Raw genomic sequence first — 15811 nt, 5'->3', positions numbered from 1 at the left:
CATTTTAAATTGAGTAATAAAATAACTAGCCCCCATAAATACTTGGCCATGCTACTCTTTCAAATAAATGTCTATTCCACACCATCCTTTCATACAAGGTGAAGGGTGTGTTTACAGAAATTACACACAGTGTTCTGCTGAATACAAAAGGATGTGCTGTTATTAGTAGCTGGTGGGCCTATAAAGGTTTCTTCTGTTCTAACCAAGTTCATCATCATTCACACTTCTAAACCAAGTGCAGTATGTTTTTTTACAGCATATTGTCGGGAACAAAACCTCTTCTACTCTCGGGACTTACACAAATATCTCAGCCTGATCCCCAGCAAATGCAATCAAAACTCTGGCCATGTCCTGAGGTTGAATCCATTTAAGTTTAAAGGCTTTGACGTTTTGGAGTAGTCTCTTTAGGTTACGTGAACAAATAGGGGGGTTTTGTGTTTCATTGGCTGAGGAGGAGTCAGGTTTTAGTTACTTGAACTAGGGTAACTTCTTTCATGGATCAAATAAGACCTCTTGGGGCTTCCTAAGTCTTAATTATTTTAGAGCTACAAGGAATGGTTTGGAAGAGTTTTGGATAATGGGAAATATTCTTCTGGGATCACCTCAATTTGGAGAGCTTTTCAGCTGTGAGACAGGATCTCAAACTTAAAAGCTCTCCAAAGCTCTACTTGGTCCCAAGCCAAATTTCCCTATAACAAAAGATGACTTGTGGAGGAATTATTACACTATATGCAACAAACAACTGCAACATTAAATATCTGAGAAGATTCATGACAACATTAAGCATTGTTGAAATGGTTTTTAAAGGTCAGCTTCTCACGCTGAGAATCACAAAATTGTTCATTTTCGTATAATCACCGTAATTCCCCAAGTTAAAGTGACAATTATTTTATTATACTAAATGTAAAAGCAGGCTTCATGGACATAAACAATGATTAACTTAGTAAAATAAAAAAGAGCATAAGCACAACTCTGTTATAGATTTGACTGATAATCAGCAGGATTCTTTTTATTATTACAAGGTTGTGATAACTCATTCTAATAATCTTGAAAAATGTTTAAATGGTGACAGTTTATTTATTTTTATTAATAAAAATATAATTAGGATATGAATTCAAAGCTTTGGGGGTCCTGACATCACTTAATGCCAGAAAAATATTTCAACACAATACATTATCACTCACCACTTAAAATAAATACATACCAGCACATAAGATTGAAGAAAAGATGGGCCTTGCAGCACATGCTGGATATTCATAGGCCAGACTCTGGCAGACCATTATTAGGAGAGCAAATTCTTAAACTGAGGACCTCTTTGAAAAATGTCTTAGCACCAGCCCCGCCCACTTATGACAACATGAACTCCACCTCAAATGCCTCAACTGATCTCATCTGTGGTACTACAGCATAGGAGTGGGGTGGGTCTCAAACCATTTAGGGTGGTCAGCATGGTCTTAAACTCTGCTCCCATTGACACCAATGAGGGTTTTTCCATTGACATCAAGTATTTTTGAAAATCCAGCCCTTACGGTTTTATAGGATAAAATAAACACCTTGAATTCCACCTGGAAACATACTGGCTGCTTTCTGTTTGGCAACAGAGCCCTTCAGTATAAAGAAACACAAGTTAGGCTCTGATTTAGTGGGGTTATTTTGTTGGCTTGGTTGATTTCTGTATGCAGATCAAAGTCCAATATATACTTGAATATAAGGGGAAAAAACCCGGTACAGTTATGTAAACCCCCACCCCCCATTTAAAAGTGTTTTCTTTGTTTTTGTTGTTGTTGTTATTGTTTTTTGAAGACCCAGCCAACCTGGAACCATTACACATCCATAGAAGTTACACAAACCATCAGCCATACCCCACAAACCTTTACAGCTATGAGAAAAGTATACTCCAAGAATGAAAGCCTGGTTCCATTGAAGTCAGTGGCAAAACTTCATTGGGACCAGGATTTTGCACCCAACAATGAAGACACAATTAGAAACTGGTAAAAGCTTTCCCACAATAGCCAAACAGAAACAACAAGCATGATGACATCCTCTAGTCTTCCAATAGAAGCCCAAATCAGGGCTCCACATCCACTCTGTAAAAGTCAACCCTCCAAAAGGGTGCCTTAATCTATTAAAAGTAATGACTCAATAATATATGTAACTTTGAAAAAAATGGGTCCTGCTGAGATTCTCTCCTAATCCATCATGCTCCTTATTTATAACATCTCAGCCTTAGATTGCAGACTCCTTGGGGCAGGGACCATCTCTTTGTTATACGTTTTTATTGTGACTATCATAGTGAGACTATGGGCACTGCCCTAATGCAAAGAATAAATCCAACAAATGCACAATCTCAACACCACGTCTCATCACTCTATGTTCAGGTGGGCTATTCACAAGACTGCAAAAGGAGAAAGAGAGACACTGACTCAGGTCCAGATCTTGCAACAGTTATATACATTAATAATCCCATTGAACATTCTGTATTAAACATTTTAAAGGAACAGATTTAGTAGAGGCATGTTTCAATTAAGCACAAAACATATAACAATCTATATACTTCAAATATTTTCTTAATTACAAAATTATCTTCACTCTGTGGAAAATGTCTGGGTTAATGGAACTATAATGTCATTATCTTCCCCCTCCCACACTTAGGTCCCTATCCTGCAAACACTTATGGCCCTGGGTATCTTTACACACATGAGTAGTCCATTGTTGAAACCAGAAGAAATAGAATCATGAAATTATGAGTTATGAGATGAAAAAGTCTCATCTCCCCATCAGTAAAGAGAAGTTCTCTATGCTACATTTCTTAGTGCCTTGCACAGTTATGTTTTAAATGGCCCAAGGGATGGAGCTTCTACTGCTACTCAAGGGAGACTATTCCACAAGCTAAGAGATTACAGTGTAAGTTGTTTCTGTAGAGTTGCTGGAGAATCATTTGCAGTGCTCTGCTCCAGCCTGTGCAATTTAAGAGTTCTGACCATTCTGCTGTTGGGTGCTATTCCTATTCCAATGGAAACTAACAGTGTAGCACAGAAAACAGGACCACTTGCTTTAAGCTAATCACAGTTGCAAAGAAAGTACAAAAGAACAAATGGGTTTTTCTGAAAGGGTGACTAGTTAAACTCGCCCTACTTTCTTTTGACAAGCTAACAGCTGTTCCCATGGCAACATGAGGAGCATCTAGCAAACTGCATTATCAAAACTGTTATGTTGCAGATGGTGAGGTGGCCTGAGTGTGGTGCTTCTCCATCAGAAACTATACCTTTATCCTTCAACAAGTTCCTGAATTTTGAAACAGGCTAATTGTGAGAAACAAAGTTTTGCAACTAAAAACAACAAAACAAAAACATCAAGAGCTTGTCTACATGACAGAGTTGCCCAGGTTTAACTTATGGTGTGATTAAAACTGGTTCAGTTAAAATGGCATGGACAGCCATATGGACATTCTTATTTTGGTTTAACCTGGTTTATTTCATTTTACAAGTGGGAACAAGTTTAAGCTAACCTGCAATAAGCCATTCTTAAACTGAAGTGTGTCTGCACAGGGATTTGCACCAATCTGAGTAAAACCGTTGCTACTTCTGCATGCAGACAAAGCCTGAGTGTTGTAGAGAGGGCCACTGTGAAGGAGCTGGTCATGGCTCCCTGATGTTCTCCCTAGCCTCATGCACAAGCTATCATAGCTTAAGGGTTGCTCTAAAATGTATCAGGGCTAATGGCCTCATGACCGTAGTCATCTGGGGATTGCCACAGCACATGGCCCTCCAGCCACACTCCTGGCTGGTCTTCCCAGCCTTGATGTGTCCCTTGCACTGGGGGCTGCAAGAGGGTGGCACAGGAATTACTTTAGGCCTTCTGGGGAGCCCCATATTGCAAGGGTCCCCAGCAGGAGACTTGCAGAAGGTTCTCACTCCCTTTGTGCCATACAACTGAGAATCTGGCCCATTGTATTTCTCTCCCCTCCCCCTCCATTTAGTGAACATCAATGAATTTGCTTTACTAAAGCTATGATACCTCAGGGAGCGTGGTAAGATGACTGCATAACTCAGGCATTTGAAAGCAATCATGCACCCAAAAAGTGTGGATAACCAATATAATATATAACAGCACGTTTTCTGAGCTGCTTATCATTCGGTATAGCTATATCTTTCCTGTATGTGTGCACACACACACGACAAAAGGAAAGTGCTAGTGACAGAGAGAATTTGCACTGGGGTAAGCAATACAAAAAATACACCCATAAAGAGATCTGTGCTCCCACCACAAGCTAAGAATAACTCCCGCTGGAGTCATGCTCAGGGTGCAGTTATACTGAATACTCACATGTCATGGGTGCATGGGGGCCTCCAATATAGACAACCATATGTACCCTTTAGAGTCAAAAACATAAATCATGTACTGCAGTGAAACAAGTCATCACTCAACTGTAAATGTCATACCAAACTCTATCTCCGCACTCTCTCTGGGTAATTCTTTCAGGAGCAGCAGCTGCTGAGAGCAGATATGTAGCCGTGTGAGCAACTTGGCTCACATCTAACGAATCAGGTTTGGTTTTCATTTAAAGAATTTTTTTAACTCAATTTTATTTAAACAAACATTAAAAGCTTTCAAAAGGATTCAGCTGTAGTAAGAGATCAAAGCTGTGAGTATTTAGGCTCCTTATTTTATTGGAATGTTACAATTATGTTAGTAAAGATTTCCATTCTTTTGTTATAATTTTATGGCACAGCCCCAGGAATTAAAGAGTGAGCTCACCTCTGCCTCAGCAGTCCTGGCAGAAGAAGCTTTCCTCTGCCCAATTATCCCCTCAGGCAGTAATTGCTTGATTTTAGCGAGCATGGTATAGAGGGTCTTGTTTTGGATCTTCCTTTTTACTCTACCCTTACATGTCCCTCCACTATCCACTAGACCTTGCTCCCTTTCACCAGACTTAATCACTGGACCTAACTTGGTGAACCTGAAAGATAGTCTCAAAAAAGTTTTTGTTTCTGGGTTTAAATTCTGAAACATACTGTATTCTGTTCTTCCACGTACAGAGAGAATTACTTTTCCAATATATCTTGGGACAGACAGAGTTGGGGACAGATTAACTGGGGATTTCTACAAAACAGTAGCACCCACCACGCAACAAGGCCACCGAATCATACTCAAGGTTTATGCTCTCATGGAGTGTGACTGAAAGTCATCTCACATACAAAGTGGAAAGTCTTTGGGGATATTCAAGAAAAGGTTGTGTATAAACCTGAGCAGAAATGATGCACTAACAAAAGCAGTCCTGCAAAATGTAGGGGTCACTTTGGCAAATCCCAGAGATAGTGTCTGGCCCCACTTAGTATTTAATTAACTTTGTATTATTTATTTATTTTGCATCAAAGTAATTTTTATTTAGAATGAACAGTTTAAAAAACATAAAAGAAAAGAAAATACCTTTCTGCCATTACTTACAACATCTGGTACCATATAAGGTTTTATTCACTTTTTTCAGGGAGGGGCAGAGTTCTTGAATGTTAGTGGTCATGAAAGCAAGTGATTATTTAGCCTGGCGCTGCAAAATATATTCCAGACTAGTGCTGTATTGTGGAGGGCTTCTGGCCTGGTGGCTGGTTTTGTGTTGCAAAAATCATTTCAATTCAGTGGCTAAAAGTATGCAAATCCATGAATTTTGTGGCATGAAACTGAAATGTATATGATTTACCTTGCACACGGAAGGAGACAATACTGTATGCCCCTTAAATTGACCTACAGCATGTTTGTTGCTCCAGAGATGAGATAGTAAAGTGCAGAAGATCTCTTTGTGGTATGATGAGAACAAGTATACACAAGGAAATTATACTCAGCACACTACATTTATTTCACAGAAGTACCTAGCAGGATTGGGCCTTTAGGAATTACTCACATGCATAACTTTAAAAAATGTAAAAAGAAAAGGAGTACTTGTGGCACCTTAGAGACTAACAAATTTATTTGAGCGTAAACTTTCGTGAGCTACAGCTCACTTCATCGGATGCATTCAAAGCTTATGCTCAAATAAATTTGTTAGTCTCTAAGGTGCCACAAGTACTCCTTTTCTTTTTGCGAATACAGACTAACACAGCTGCTACTCTGAAACCTTTAAAAATGTGTGTAAGTCTTTGCAGGACCATGGCCACAGTTTGCATACTATGTATATCACATATAGCAAATTGCAACACTCAAGTCTTAATTGTTTCTAATATTAGATTACAGTTTCTTTCAGGATACTATGATACTATTTTGTTTGTACCCAGTATAGACTCATAAAGAGAGATTCATTTTTAATGAAATGCAGGCAAAAGTTATGTGATTCTACTGGGTTGCAATTTGTTTAAGTCAATATGGAAAAATCTAGCTAGATTAAAAAAAATCACTTTGATTTCTGCCTTAACTAGAAATTTTGCCAGACTTTCTAACAGAATTTCTGCTGCCTGCTGTTTGTGTTCCAGGTAGCACAATACTTAAGAATCTCCAAGAATTGTTGCCTTCGGGCTTCGTAATTACTTTCTATGACCTTCCTGACAAATGCCAATTAATTGATTCTCATGTGAGGTAGTCCTTATTGCTTATAATTTGTCATTCAAAATTAAGTTCAAAATCAGATTGCAACTAAGGTGCAATGAGTGATATCTCAATTACTGTTGTTTAATGTGTAGATATAAGTTCTGGCTACTGTAGTAAACATAAATTACTTATGTTTGAATTGTTATGAATATGTTATGAATATTTTGGACATGTTAAAAACCACTGCCATGCCCAAGAAATCTTGAAAAAGGTACTCGGTGATACAACATCTTCATAAATATTCTGTATTTCCTTTTCAGTGCAGTTTAGCTTATGAGACTTGACAAAACCAAGCCCAAGTCGTACAACCTACACTCAAAAGCTCTGCTGTCTTAATAAAAAAACAAACAAACAAACAAACAAAAAAGCGGCAGGGGAGAATGCAATGTGTTGCTTGTAATCCTCACTCACCCACTACAGTAACTGTGCTTTTTAGGATTTTTAAAAAGTACAAATAGATTTTCTGACTTGACTGCAATTTTGGAGAGTTCATCTTTGATTTTTATTTTTTAAAGTACTCTGATCATAAATTTGTATTAAAAGATAGTACACTCTGCCCTCACTTGCTGTGTAGTAGTCCAATCCTTGCTTCCAATATTGGGGATTTTTTCTGAAAAGGGGATATTTTTTCATTTGTTCTAGGATGTAATAAGCCATAGAGAAATCAAGGTTATGTTACTTTCGTAAGGCTTTTCAGAAGACAATTGAAATGACTGTACCAATAAGAAGTAGTAGAAAGTTTAAATGTCTGTAAAATTTGCCAGTACAGACTATTGTGAATAGTACTATCTTGGCAAAGCACCAAAACCCGGGGGAACAATAAATAAAAAAATTAATGGGTGCTTATTAAAAAAACTGTCTAATCACAATGATTTCCAGGACTCTTTCAGATCTCAGAAAAGTTCAGTTCGCAAAAATATTGGGACAGATTCTCTGTTCATTTTCTGCTAGATGCAACAGACATGGAAAGGCAGAAATGGAGCTGCTTGAAGATCCCTGGTTCTCTACCCCATCCCCAGTGCATGTTAGAGCAACCAAAGGACTCCTTTAATTTGTATCAGCTGGCAACAGAACCCCTAAGGGATCATCTGCCACCTGGTGATTCATAGATTTTGAGATCAGAAGGGATTATTAAGGCTGTGTGTCTGTCACGAAGGTCACGGATTCCGTGACTTTTGTGATCTCTGTGATTTCTGCAGTGGCCCACTGCCAGTTTGGGTGTGGGAGGGAGCTCAGGATTGGGGCACTGGATTGGGGTGCGGGGTGTCGCTTACCTTGGGGTGGTGCGGGACTCCCCAGAAGAGGCTGGCATGTCCTTGCAGCTCTTAGGCAGAGGGGCCAGGGGGCTCTGCGCACTGCCCCCACCCACAGGTGCCACCCCTGGAGCTCCCATTTGCTGCAGTTCCTGACCAATGGGAGCTGCGGAGCCGGAGCTCGTGGAGGGGCGGCAGTGTGTGTAGCCCCCCTAGCCTTCCCTCCCCCTAGGAGCTGCAGGGATATGCGGAGCTGGGTACGGAGCCTGCCATCCCTCCCCTGCCCCATCACCAGCAGGAGTCCTGGACTGCATGCTGCCACCCTCCCCAGCACCCACGGTGCCCCCACACTGCCCCCGCCAGAGAACTCGCCGCCCCCTTGGCCCAAGTTTTCATTAGGGGTAGATAGTACAATAGTCATGGACAGGTCATGGGCCGTGAATTTTTGTTTACTGCCCATGATCTTTTAATGACTTTTGCTAAAAATACCCATGACTAGAATGTAGCCTTAACTATTATGTTCATCTAGTCTGACCTCCTGCATAACGCAGGTGAGAGAATTTCATCAGTGATTTCTCATCAAGTCCATGAATTCTGGTTGAATGAGAGCATACATTTTCAAAAGACATCCAATCTTGATTTAAAGACTTCAAGTGATAGAGAATCCATCACATCCTTTGGTAAACTGTTAACAATTTATTATTTCTTGTCTGAATTTGTCTACTCTCTGCTTCTGTTACAGATCTCGTATGTAGATACTTATAAACCATGATCAAGTTACCTCCTAATCTTCCATTTGTTAAGATGAATAGACTTATCTTCTTTAGTCTCTGACTTTAAGAAAGGCTTTCCAAATCTTGAATTATTCTTATAGCTCTTCTCTGAACTCTTTCCAGATCCTCAACACCCTTTTACAAGTCTCAATAAGTTCACTGGGAAGCTTCCTATTTATATAAAACTTTCTGGAGTTCCTTGCTTTAAGAATACTCAATTTATATGCTTTTGACGGCTTCTAAAATTGTGTCAGTTTCCTGATGCCATATGTTTGTTGACCCAGAAATGTCAAACATATTTGAATTTCCAGATTTATTTAATATTCATATTCAACTGTGCATTTATTGGTAAATATTCCTAATCAGCAAACAGTTAAACTAAAAATCACTTTTCTGTCTGAAAAATCAGGTATTTACTGTACTTACAAAAACCAACAATAATGGGAATAAAGAAGTTAATGAAAAAATATATTGGTGTCTATCTTTTCTGCTTTGTTTACGTCGTGCAATTGACATCATTAGGAGAATGGTCGGTTGCACCGTTTCCAGGGCTTAGTCATTCAGTTTCTCCCTTGCTGAACAGATGCTTTTAAAGATAAACAAGATATAAACTGTTTTTAAAGGGAAGTTCTATTAAAATGCCGGACATGCTATTTCAAGGGTACTCATCAGAAATTGATTTTTTTAATTTATCAATTAAAAAAAACCCCTTTCAAGTTGAATGTTCCCTTTAAATAAATAATAGTACGAATTTAAAAAAAGCATCACTATGTCTGTAGCTAACGGAAACAACTTATTTTTTTACTGGCTACCACATCAGAACTAGAGGCATCCAGACTTCCCAGTTGTTCTCAGTTAATGGGAAAACTAGGAAATCAATTTTAGCCAAATGTCAGATATATCAATTATAATGTCAGTATGCCTAATTTGTACACTTTTGAAATTTGAGGGGTACATTAGTGAACCCTGGGCCAAATTCAGGCCTGAAGCAGGGATAACTACGGTTGATTTCAGAATGATGTATATGGTAACAGATAAATGTAAGTGCTCTTAAAGTTTAATGGAATGTTGAGTGGTCTTTAGAACTTTCACATGTGAAAGGCACTTTCTGAGGAGAGGAAAGAAAATCAAGGTTCTAGAGGGTTAACCTCACATCAAAAAACGTGCTTGTTTCTAACTTTCCAGATATATTGGTACTGACTCATGTCTGTTGATTTCTAATTTAAAACAGTTATTGGACTTTCAGCAGGCACAAGAAGCGTGTGAATGTCTTGATTTCATCATGTAGAGCGGAAATGTGATATTTTCTATTTCTAAATCATTTGAATGAAAATCTGATTTGGGAAAGCTCTCTAAGGGAAAAAAGCCAAATGTATTGGTCTGATCATTTAAGTTTTCATGCTTTAGGATAGCACAATGTAAGTGATGAACAATCCTCAAGATGTTAGAATCTTGAGACATCCAAAATCTATCCAAATTACATGAATACCGGACCCCGTTCTGTACTGATTGCACAACCAGAACTTCTAAAGGTGGGAATTAAGCTATCATTTTGCAAAACTGACCTAAAAAGTGTCACAAGAATGACAGCTTTCTTATGCTGGTTTAGCACTTTCACTCCATGCCAGAATCTGGAGATGTTATTTATTTTTTTAAAAGTATCTGAATATTTCAGAAACTTAGGGTTGATATGAGTGCAGATCTTAAAAAAGGACTAAGTGCCTGCAAGATTTTTTTAAATTATATTATTTTATGCATACAGACACAGGGTTCGTGACACAGGCCACATAGCATTTTATGTCAGTACATATCGGACTCAGTCCAAGCCCAATAACTTCAGTGCTCCTAAATCACTTAGGTGTTTTAGAAATTTTCACCCTAGGGATCCTAAAAATGGTTTTAGAGATCTATCTTTAGCCTCTTATGTCTTGAAAATTTTGGCCTTTTTCCTGTGGTTTCCTCAGCCTTCTGCTCCAGTGTGAAAGTCAGAATCCATTTTTCAGTGAAAACAATTTCTCCCCAAGACATAGCTGAAAGAAAAATTTAATTTTTTAATTCCCACATAATAGATTTTCTTCTAAATCAGACATTGGCCAGTCATTTCCTGGCTCCCTTCCTTTAACTGAGAGAAGCTAGTAGATGGCTTCCATTGAATACCACTGCTGTCCATAGCTAAAGAGGCAGGTCAATCTTGCAGGCCATTTCATGTCTGCTAGAGATTAACCACAGCACTTCTGACCTTGTCTAGAGTGTTCTCTGGAAAATTTATATTTACAATTAAAAATAATTCACTCCTCTAAACCAGGATTAGGACGTCTAACTTCCATCTCATTAGCACAATAATAATAAAATATAATTACTATTAGATTTTGCTTTGTGCACATTAACTATGGCACCTTTTTAGTTAGATTAACTGATTCATCTCCCAAACTGGACCTAAGGATGACTATGGTGTCAATGTATGTGCAACTAAATTAGCTTGATAATTAACAGTATCGTGCCACAGTGTTTTAATTATACCATTTTAATTATGTTTATAGGCACAGTATTATTACAAATCATGTTGGGCTGTTGGTTGAAAAGAAAGTATACAGTGCTGTATGAAATTAAATATGCACTTTAGATCAAAATTACGCAATTAAGTGTAAATTAATAAAAATATTATGACAAGTAAACAAGAATGCCAAAAATAATTACAAGATGCTACACATCTCTAAAGCTATAACGTTGTGTGATATAGTATGCTATTTGAGAAATATTCCTAGATATGATCATGTAATTAAAGACATACATACACAGAAGGGAATAAAGTTCTGTGTGTAACCTTGTATTTTCATAGATTCATAGATACTTAGGTCAGAAGGGACCATTATGATCATCTAGTCTGACCTCCTGCACAACGCAGACCACAGAATTTCACCCACCACTCCTGCAAAAAACCTCATACCTATATCTGTGCTACTGAAGTCCTCAAATTGTGGTTTAAAGACTTCAAGGAGCAGAGAATCCTCCAGCAAGTGACCCGTGCCCCATGCTACACAGGAAGGCGAAAAACCTCCAGGGCCTCTTCCAATCTGCCCTGGAGGAAAGTTCCTTCCCGACCCCAAATATGGCGATCAGTTAAACCCTGAACATATGGGCAAGATTCATCAGCCAGATACTACAGAAAATTCTTTCCTGGGTAACTCGGATCCCACCCCATCTAATATCCCATCACAGGCCATTGGGCTTATTTACCATGAATATTTAATTACCAAAACCATGTTATCCCATCATACCATCTCCTCCATAAACTTATTGAGTTTAATCTTAAAGCCAGATAGATCTTTTCCCCCACTGCTTTCCTTGGAAGGCTATTCCAAAACTTCACTCCTGACTTAAAAGTGACTAACTGTAGCACCTTAAAATTCTCTTCATTTGTTTTTAATTTGGAATAACTAAACAATGTTTCTAATGAGATACATAAGTGCAAAATATTATGGGCAGTCAGTGACAAATGGCTTAAAGCAATTGTTGACCTAACTGATTGGGAACATAAAATTTAAAGTTGGAAGTGTTAATGAAAATGGTCAATTGTTCAAAGACATCCTTTTGAATGCCCAAAAAGCCATGATTCCACAAACATGAAAAAGGGACAATGGACCAAAAAAGAATCCTTCCCAAAAGGAGCTGCGAAAGCAGTTAAAATACATAGAAAATTAATATATAAAGAATGGAAAAAAAGGGAAGTTAATGGCAATGAATATAAATTACAAATGAAAAAATGTAGGCAACTGATAATGGAACGAAAGGAATCAATGAAATAACAGTGATCAATAGGATTAAAGACAATAAGAAGATATTTTAAAAGCACATTAGGAACAAAAAGAACCCTAGGTCTGGCACAGATCCAGTGCTAGACGCAGATGGTAAAATCATAAATAGTGGTGCAGAAAAGGCAAAAATGTTCAGTGGATATTTCTGTTCTGTATTTGGAACAAAGCAGGAGGATCTATCCATTCCATATGATTTTTTGAATGGAAAACAAAGTTCACCTTCTGTAACAAAGGAGGACATAAGGCAGCATCTGCTAAAATGAAGCACGTTCAAATCAAGACACCAAGCCCAAATAACTTACACAAAGGAACTAGCTAAGTTGCTCTCTGAACCACTAATGTTAATTTTGAACAAATCTGGTGAAATTCCAAAGGATCTGAGGACTGCAACATAATTTCAATATTTAAAAAGAGCAAAGGAATGACAATAAACTATAGACTGGTTAGCCTGATGTCAAAACCAGGCAAAATAATGGAATGGTTAATTTCGGACTATATCAACACAGAATTAAAAACTAAAAATATAATTAATGCTAGCCAACATGATTTTAATACAAAGGAGGTCTTGTCATATAAACCTATTATCTTTTTTCGACAAGATTCCAGGTCTGATTGATAAAGGAAACTGTGTAGGGAGTGGGGTGTGGGTGGTCAGGCACTGAGCCGAAAGTCAAGCTGGTGTCAGCTGCAGAGCCAAAGGTCAGAGCCAGAGACAGCACTCGGGGTAAGGTGTATGAGCAGGGAACTGGAGTGAGGCAGGAACACAGGAACCGGGAACATATGGGAGTCTGGGATAAAGAGGACAGGAATAGAAGCAGAGGCAGGGTTCAGGAGTCAGATAAGCAGGCCAGGTACACAGTATCAGCCAGCCAGGGATTCCTCTAGTTGCTCAGACAACTTCCTTTGCCTTTTTCTGGTTTAAATAGAGCTTCCCAGCCAATTGGTGGTGCTGGACATTTCCCCCAATCAGGACATTCATGGGTGGGGCCCTTTGTGAGATAGTACTTTGCTGGCTCCCTTCAGTTGTTCAGTTGAGCTGCGGGTGGCAGCTCTGGTCTGAGCACTGCCTGGGTAGCTGGATTTGAGGCCTTTGATCCTTCACATAACTCCCTTCCCAGTGCACCCTCAAGGCAGGTGTGGGCTGGGTTTTCCAGGATGGTTTTTGTGAAAGGCATTTATCAGGTCAGGAGCATGGACATTCTCCACCAGTTCCCAGCAGTGCTCTTCAGGACCATAGCCTTCCCAATCCACAAGATAATGGAGTCTACTTCAAATGATTTTGGCACCAAGGATCTCATGGATGATGTACACCTTGTGATCTTGAACATGTACCAGTGAGGTGGGTGGTTGGGAGCAGTGAAAAAATGGGTCTAGAAGCTGGGGCTTCAGGAATGATATGTAGAAAACTGGGTGTATTTGGAGAGCAAGTCAAATTCAAAGGTAACTGGATTAATTTGCCAGTGAACTTGGTAGGGACCAGGGATCTGATAGTCCAATTTGCGAGATAGCCTGTTTGTGTGTAGGCTTTTTATTGAGAGAAATACCTTCTGGCCTACTGAAAGGGTGTGCCCCTCCTGCTGTTAGCAATCTGCATATTGTTGGTATCTATTCTCTGCGTCCTTCAGGTGAACGTTTACGTCATATTGGGTTTGACTGGTCCGAGGCTGCTGGGTTGTGGAAAGTTGTGGGTTGCTCCAGGTAGAACGAAAAGTGGAGCCCATAATTAAATATATATATAGGGCTTTGCCCCACTGACGCGCGTTCTGCATTACTGTATGCAAACTCAGCATGGGGCAGAAGCAAGGACCAATCATCCTGGTGGAAGATTATGTAGCATGGAAGATACTGCTCTGGGATCTGGTAGGTTCTCTCTGCTTGACCATTAGTTTGAGGTGGAAGGTGAAGGAGAAGGAGGAGCAGATGCTCAAAATCTGGAAAGCTTCTCACCAGAAGTGGGAGATAAATTGTGCACCACTATCGGAGATGATGCACTGTGGGAGGCCATGGTGGTGGACATCTTGGTCCACTCAGACCCAACTGGTTTCCTGGGAGGAGGGCAGGCCAGTGCAGGGGATGAGATGTGCCATCTTTGTGAGATGGTCCACTACTGTCAGAATGGTTGTGAACCCATTGGACTTGGGCAATTCTATGAAATCTGAGGCAATGCCTGTCCAGGGGCCAGGTGGAATCTTGAGGGGTTGCAGGAGTCCAGGGGGTTTACTGTGCAGCACCTTGGAGCAGGCAAATACATTGCAAGAGGCCACATAGGCCTGCACTGGGGCCCTCAAGTGAGGTAACCAGAAGACACAAGAGACGAGGCACTGAGTTTTTAAAGTGACCAAAATGTCCTACCAGGGTTAGTCATGACACACTTGTAGGGCTGTAGTCCGCAGAGGCCCAGGGGGAACTTATATATGCCCTTTTACATAGGTTTCCTTATCTCCGACATCATTTAGTTCTTTACTTATGGCTCCCTGTTCCACTGGAGGGATCTTATGGGCCAAGGCTGATCTTATGAGGATGAGAAGATCTTGTCAGAGAGCTGCACCCAGAAAGTTATGAGGCTTGAGGATACAGGAAATTTTCAGGCTCAAGTCCTTTAGGAAAGCATAATATTCGTCCTTCTGGGACAAAGCATCAGCCTTGCTATTTTTGGTTCCTGGACAATAGGACATTTCAAAATTAAAATGTGAAAATAATAAGGTCCACCGAAGTAGTCGTTGGTTGAGGGCCATAGCCCTACACAGATATTTAAGGTTCTTGTGGTCAGTGTACACTTGGACAGAAAATTGGGTCCCTTCTAGATAGAGGCACCAACTGTTCAAAAGTGGTCTTAATTACCAGGAGTCCAAATGTCATAGTTCTGCTCCATGGGTGAGAGTTTCCTGGAATACAAGGTGCATGGATGTAGCAGTTGTTGAGGACTGTGCCTTTAGGATAGCATTGCTCTGCTTGCCAAGTATGAAGTGTCTGCTTTGATGATGAAGGCTTACATGGTGTTGAGTGGACCAACCTGGGAGCAGTGGTAAATGCAAGTTTTAATTGCTCAAAGGCCTTCTGGGCCTTAGGAGACCAGATGAAAAGACAGTTACCTGTTCTGTAACTGATGTTCTTCAAGATGTGTTGCTCATGTCCATTCCACATTAGGTGTGTGTGCTCACCACATGCACTGGTGCCCAAAGTTTTTCCCTCAGCAGTATCCTTAGGGGAGTGGCTCTGGAGTGGTATAAGGGGCGCCGCTGGTTCCCCACACCTTCAGTTCCTTCTTGCCGAAAACTCTGACAGTGGGGAAGGAAGGTGGGTCATGGAATGGACATGAGCAACACATCTCGAAGAACACCAATTACGGAAAGATAATTGACTTTTCTCCTTTGAGTGCTTGCTCATATCC

General features: G+C 39.8%; 1 protein-coding gene across 3 annotated transcripts in view; it reads right to left on the bottom strand.

The window, feature by feature from the left end:
- AGMO (alkylglycerol monooxygenase) overlaps positions 1-15811 on the bottom strand; it is a 270942-nt gene that overhangs the window by 54552 nt on the left and 200579 nt on the right. Inside the window, exon 13 of one of the 3 annotated variants that reach the window (XM_073333806.2) lies at positions 8977-10635. The exons of the other annotated variants lie outside the window; for them this stretch is intronic. Coding sequence (XP_073189907.2) covers positions 10591-10635 — 45 coding nt within the window. The 3' untranslated portion in view covers positions 8977-10590. Of the gene's footprint in view, positions 1-8976; positions 10636-15811 lie in introns of those variants that run through there. 3 annotated transcript variants of the gene reach the window in all.

The sequence above is a fragment of the Lepidochelys kempii genome, chromosome 2 (genome assembly GCF_965140285.1).
Source record: "Lepidochelys kempii isolate rLepKem1 chromosome 2, rLepKem1.hap1, whole genome shotgun sequence".
Classification (NCBI taxonomy): domain Eukaryota; kingdom Metazoa; phylum Chordata; order Testudines; family Cheloniidae; genus Lepidochelys; species Lepidochelys kempii.
This window is presented reverse-complemented; position numbering and strand designations above follow the sequence as displayed.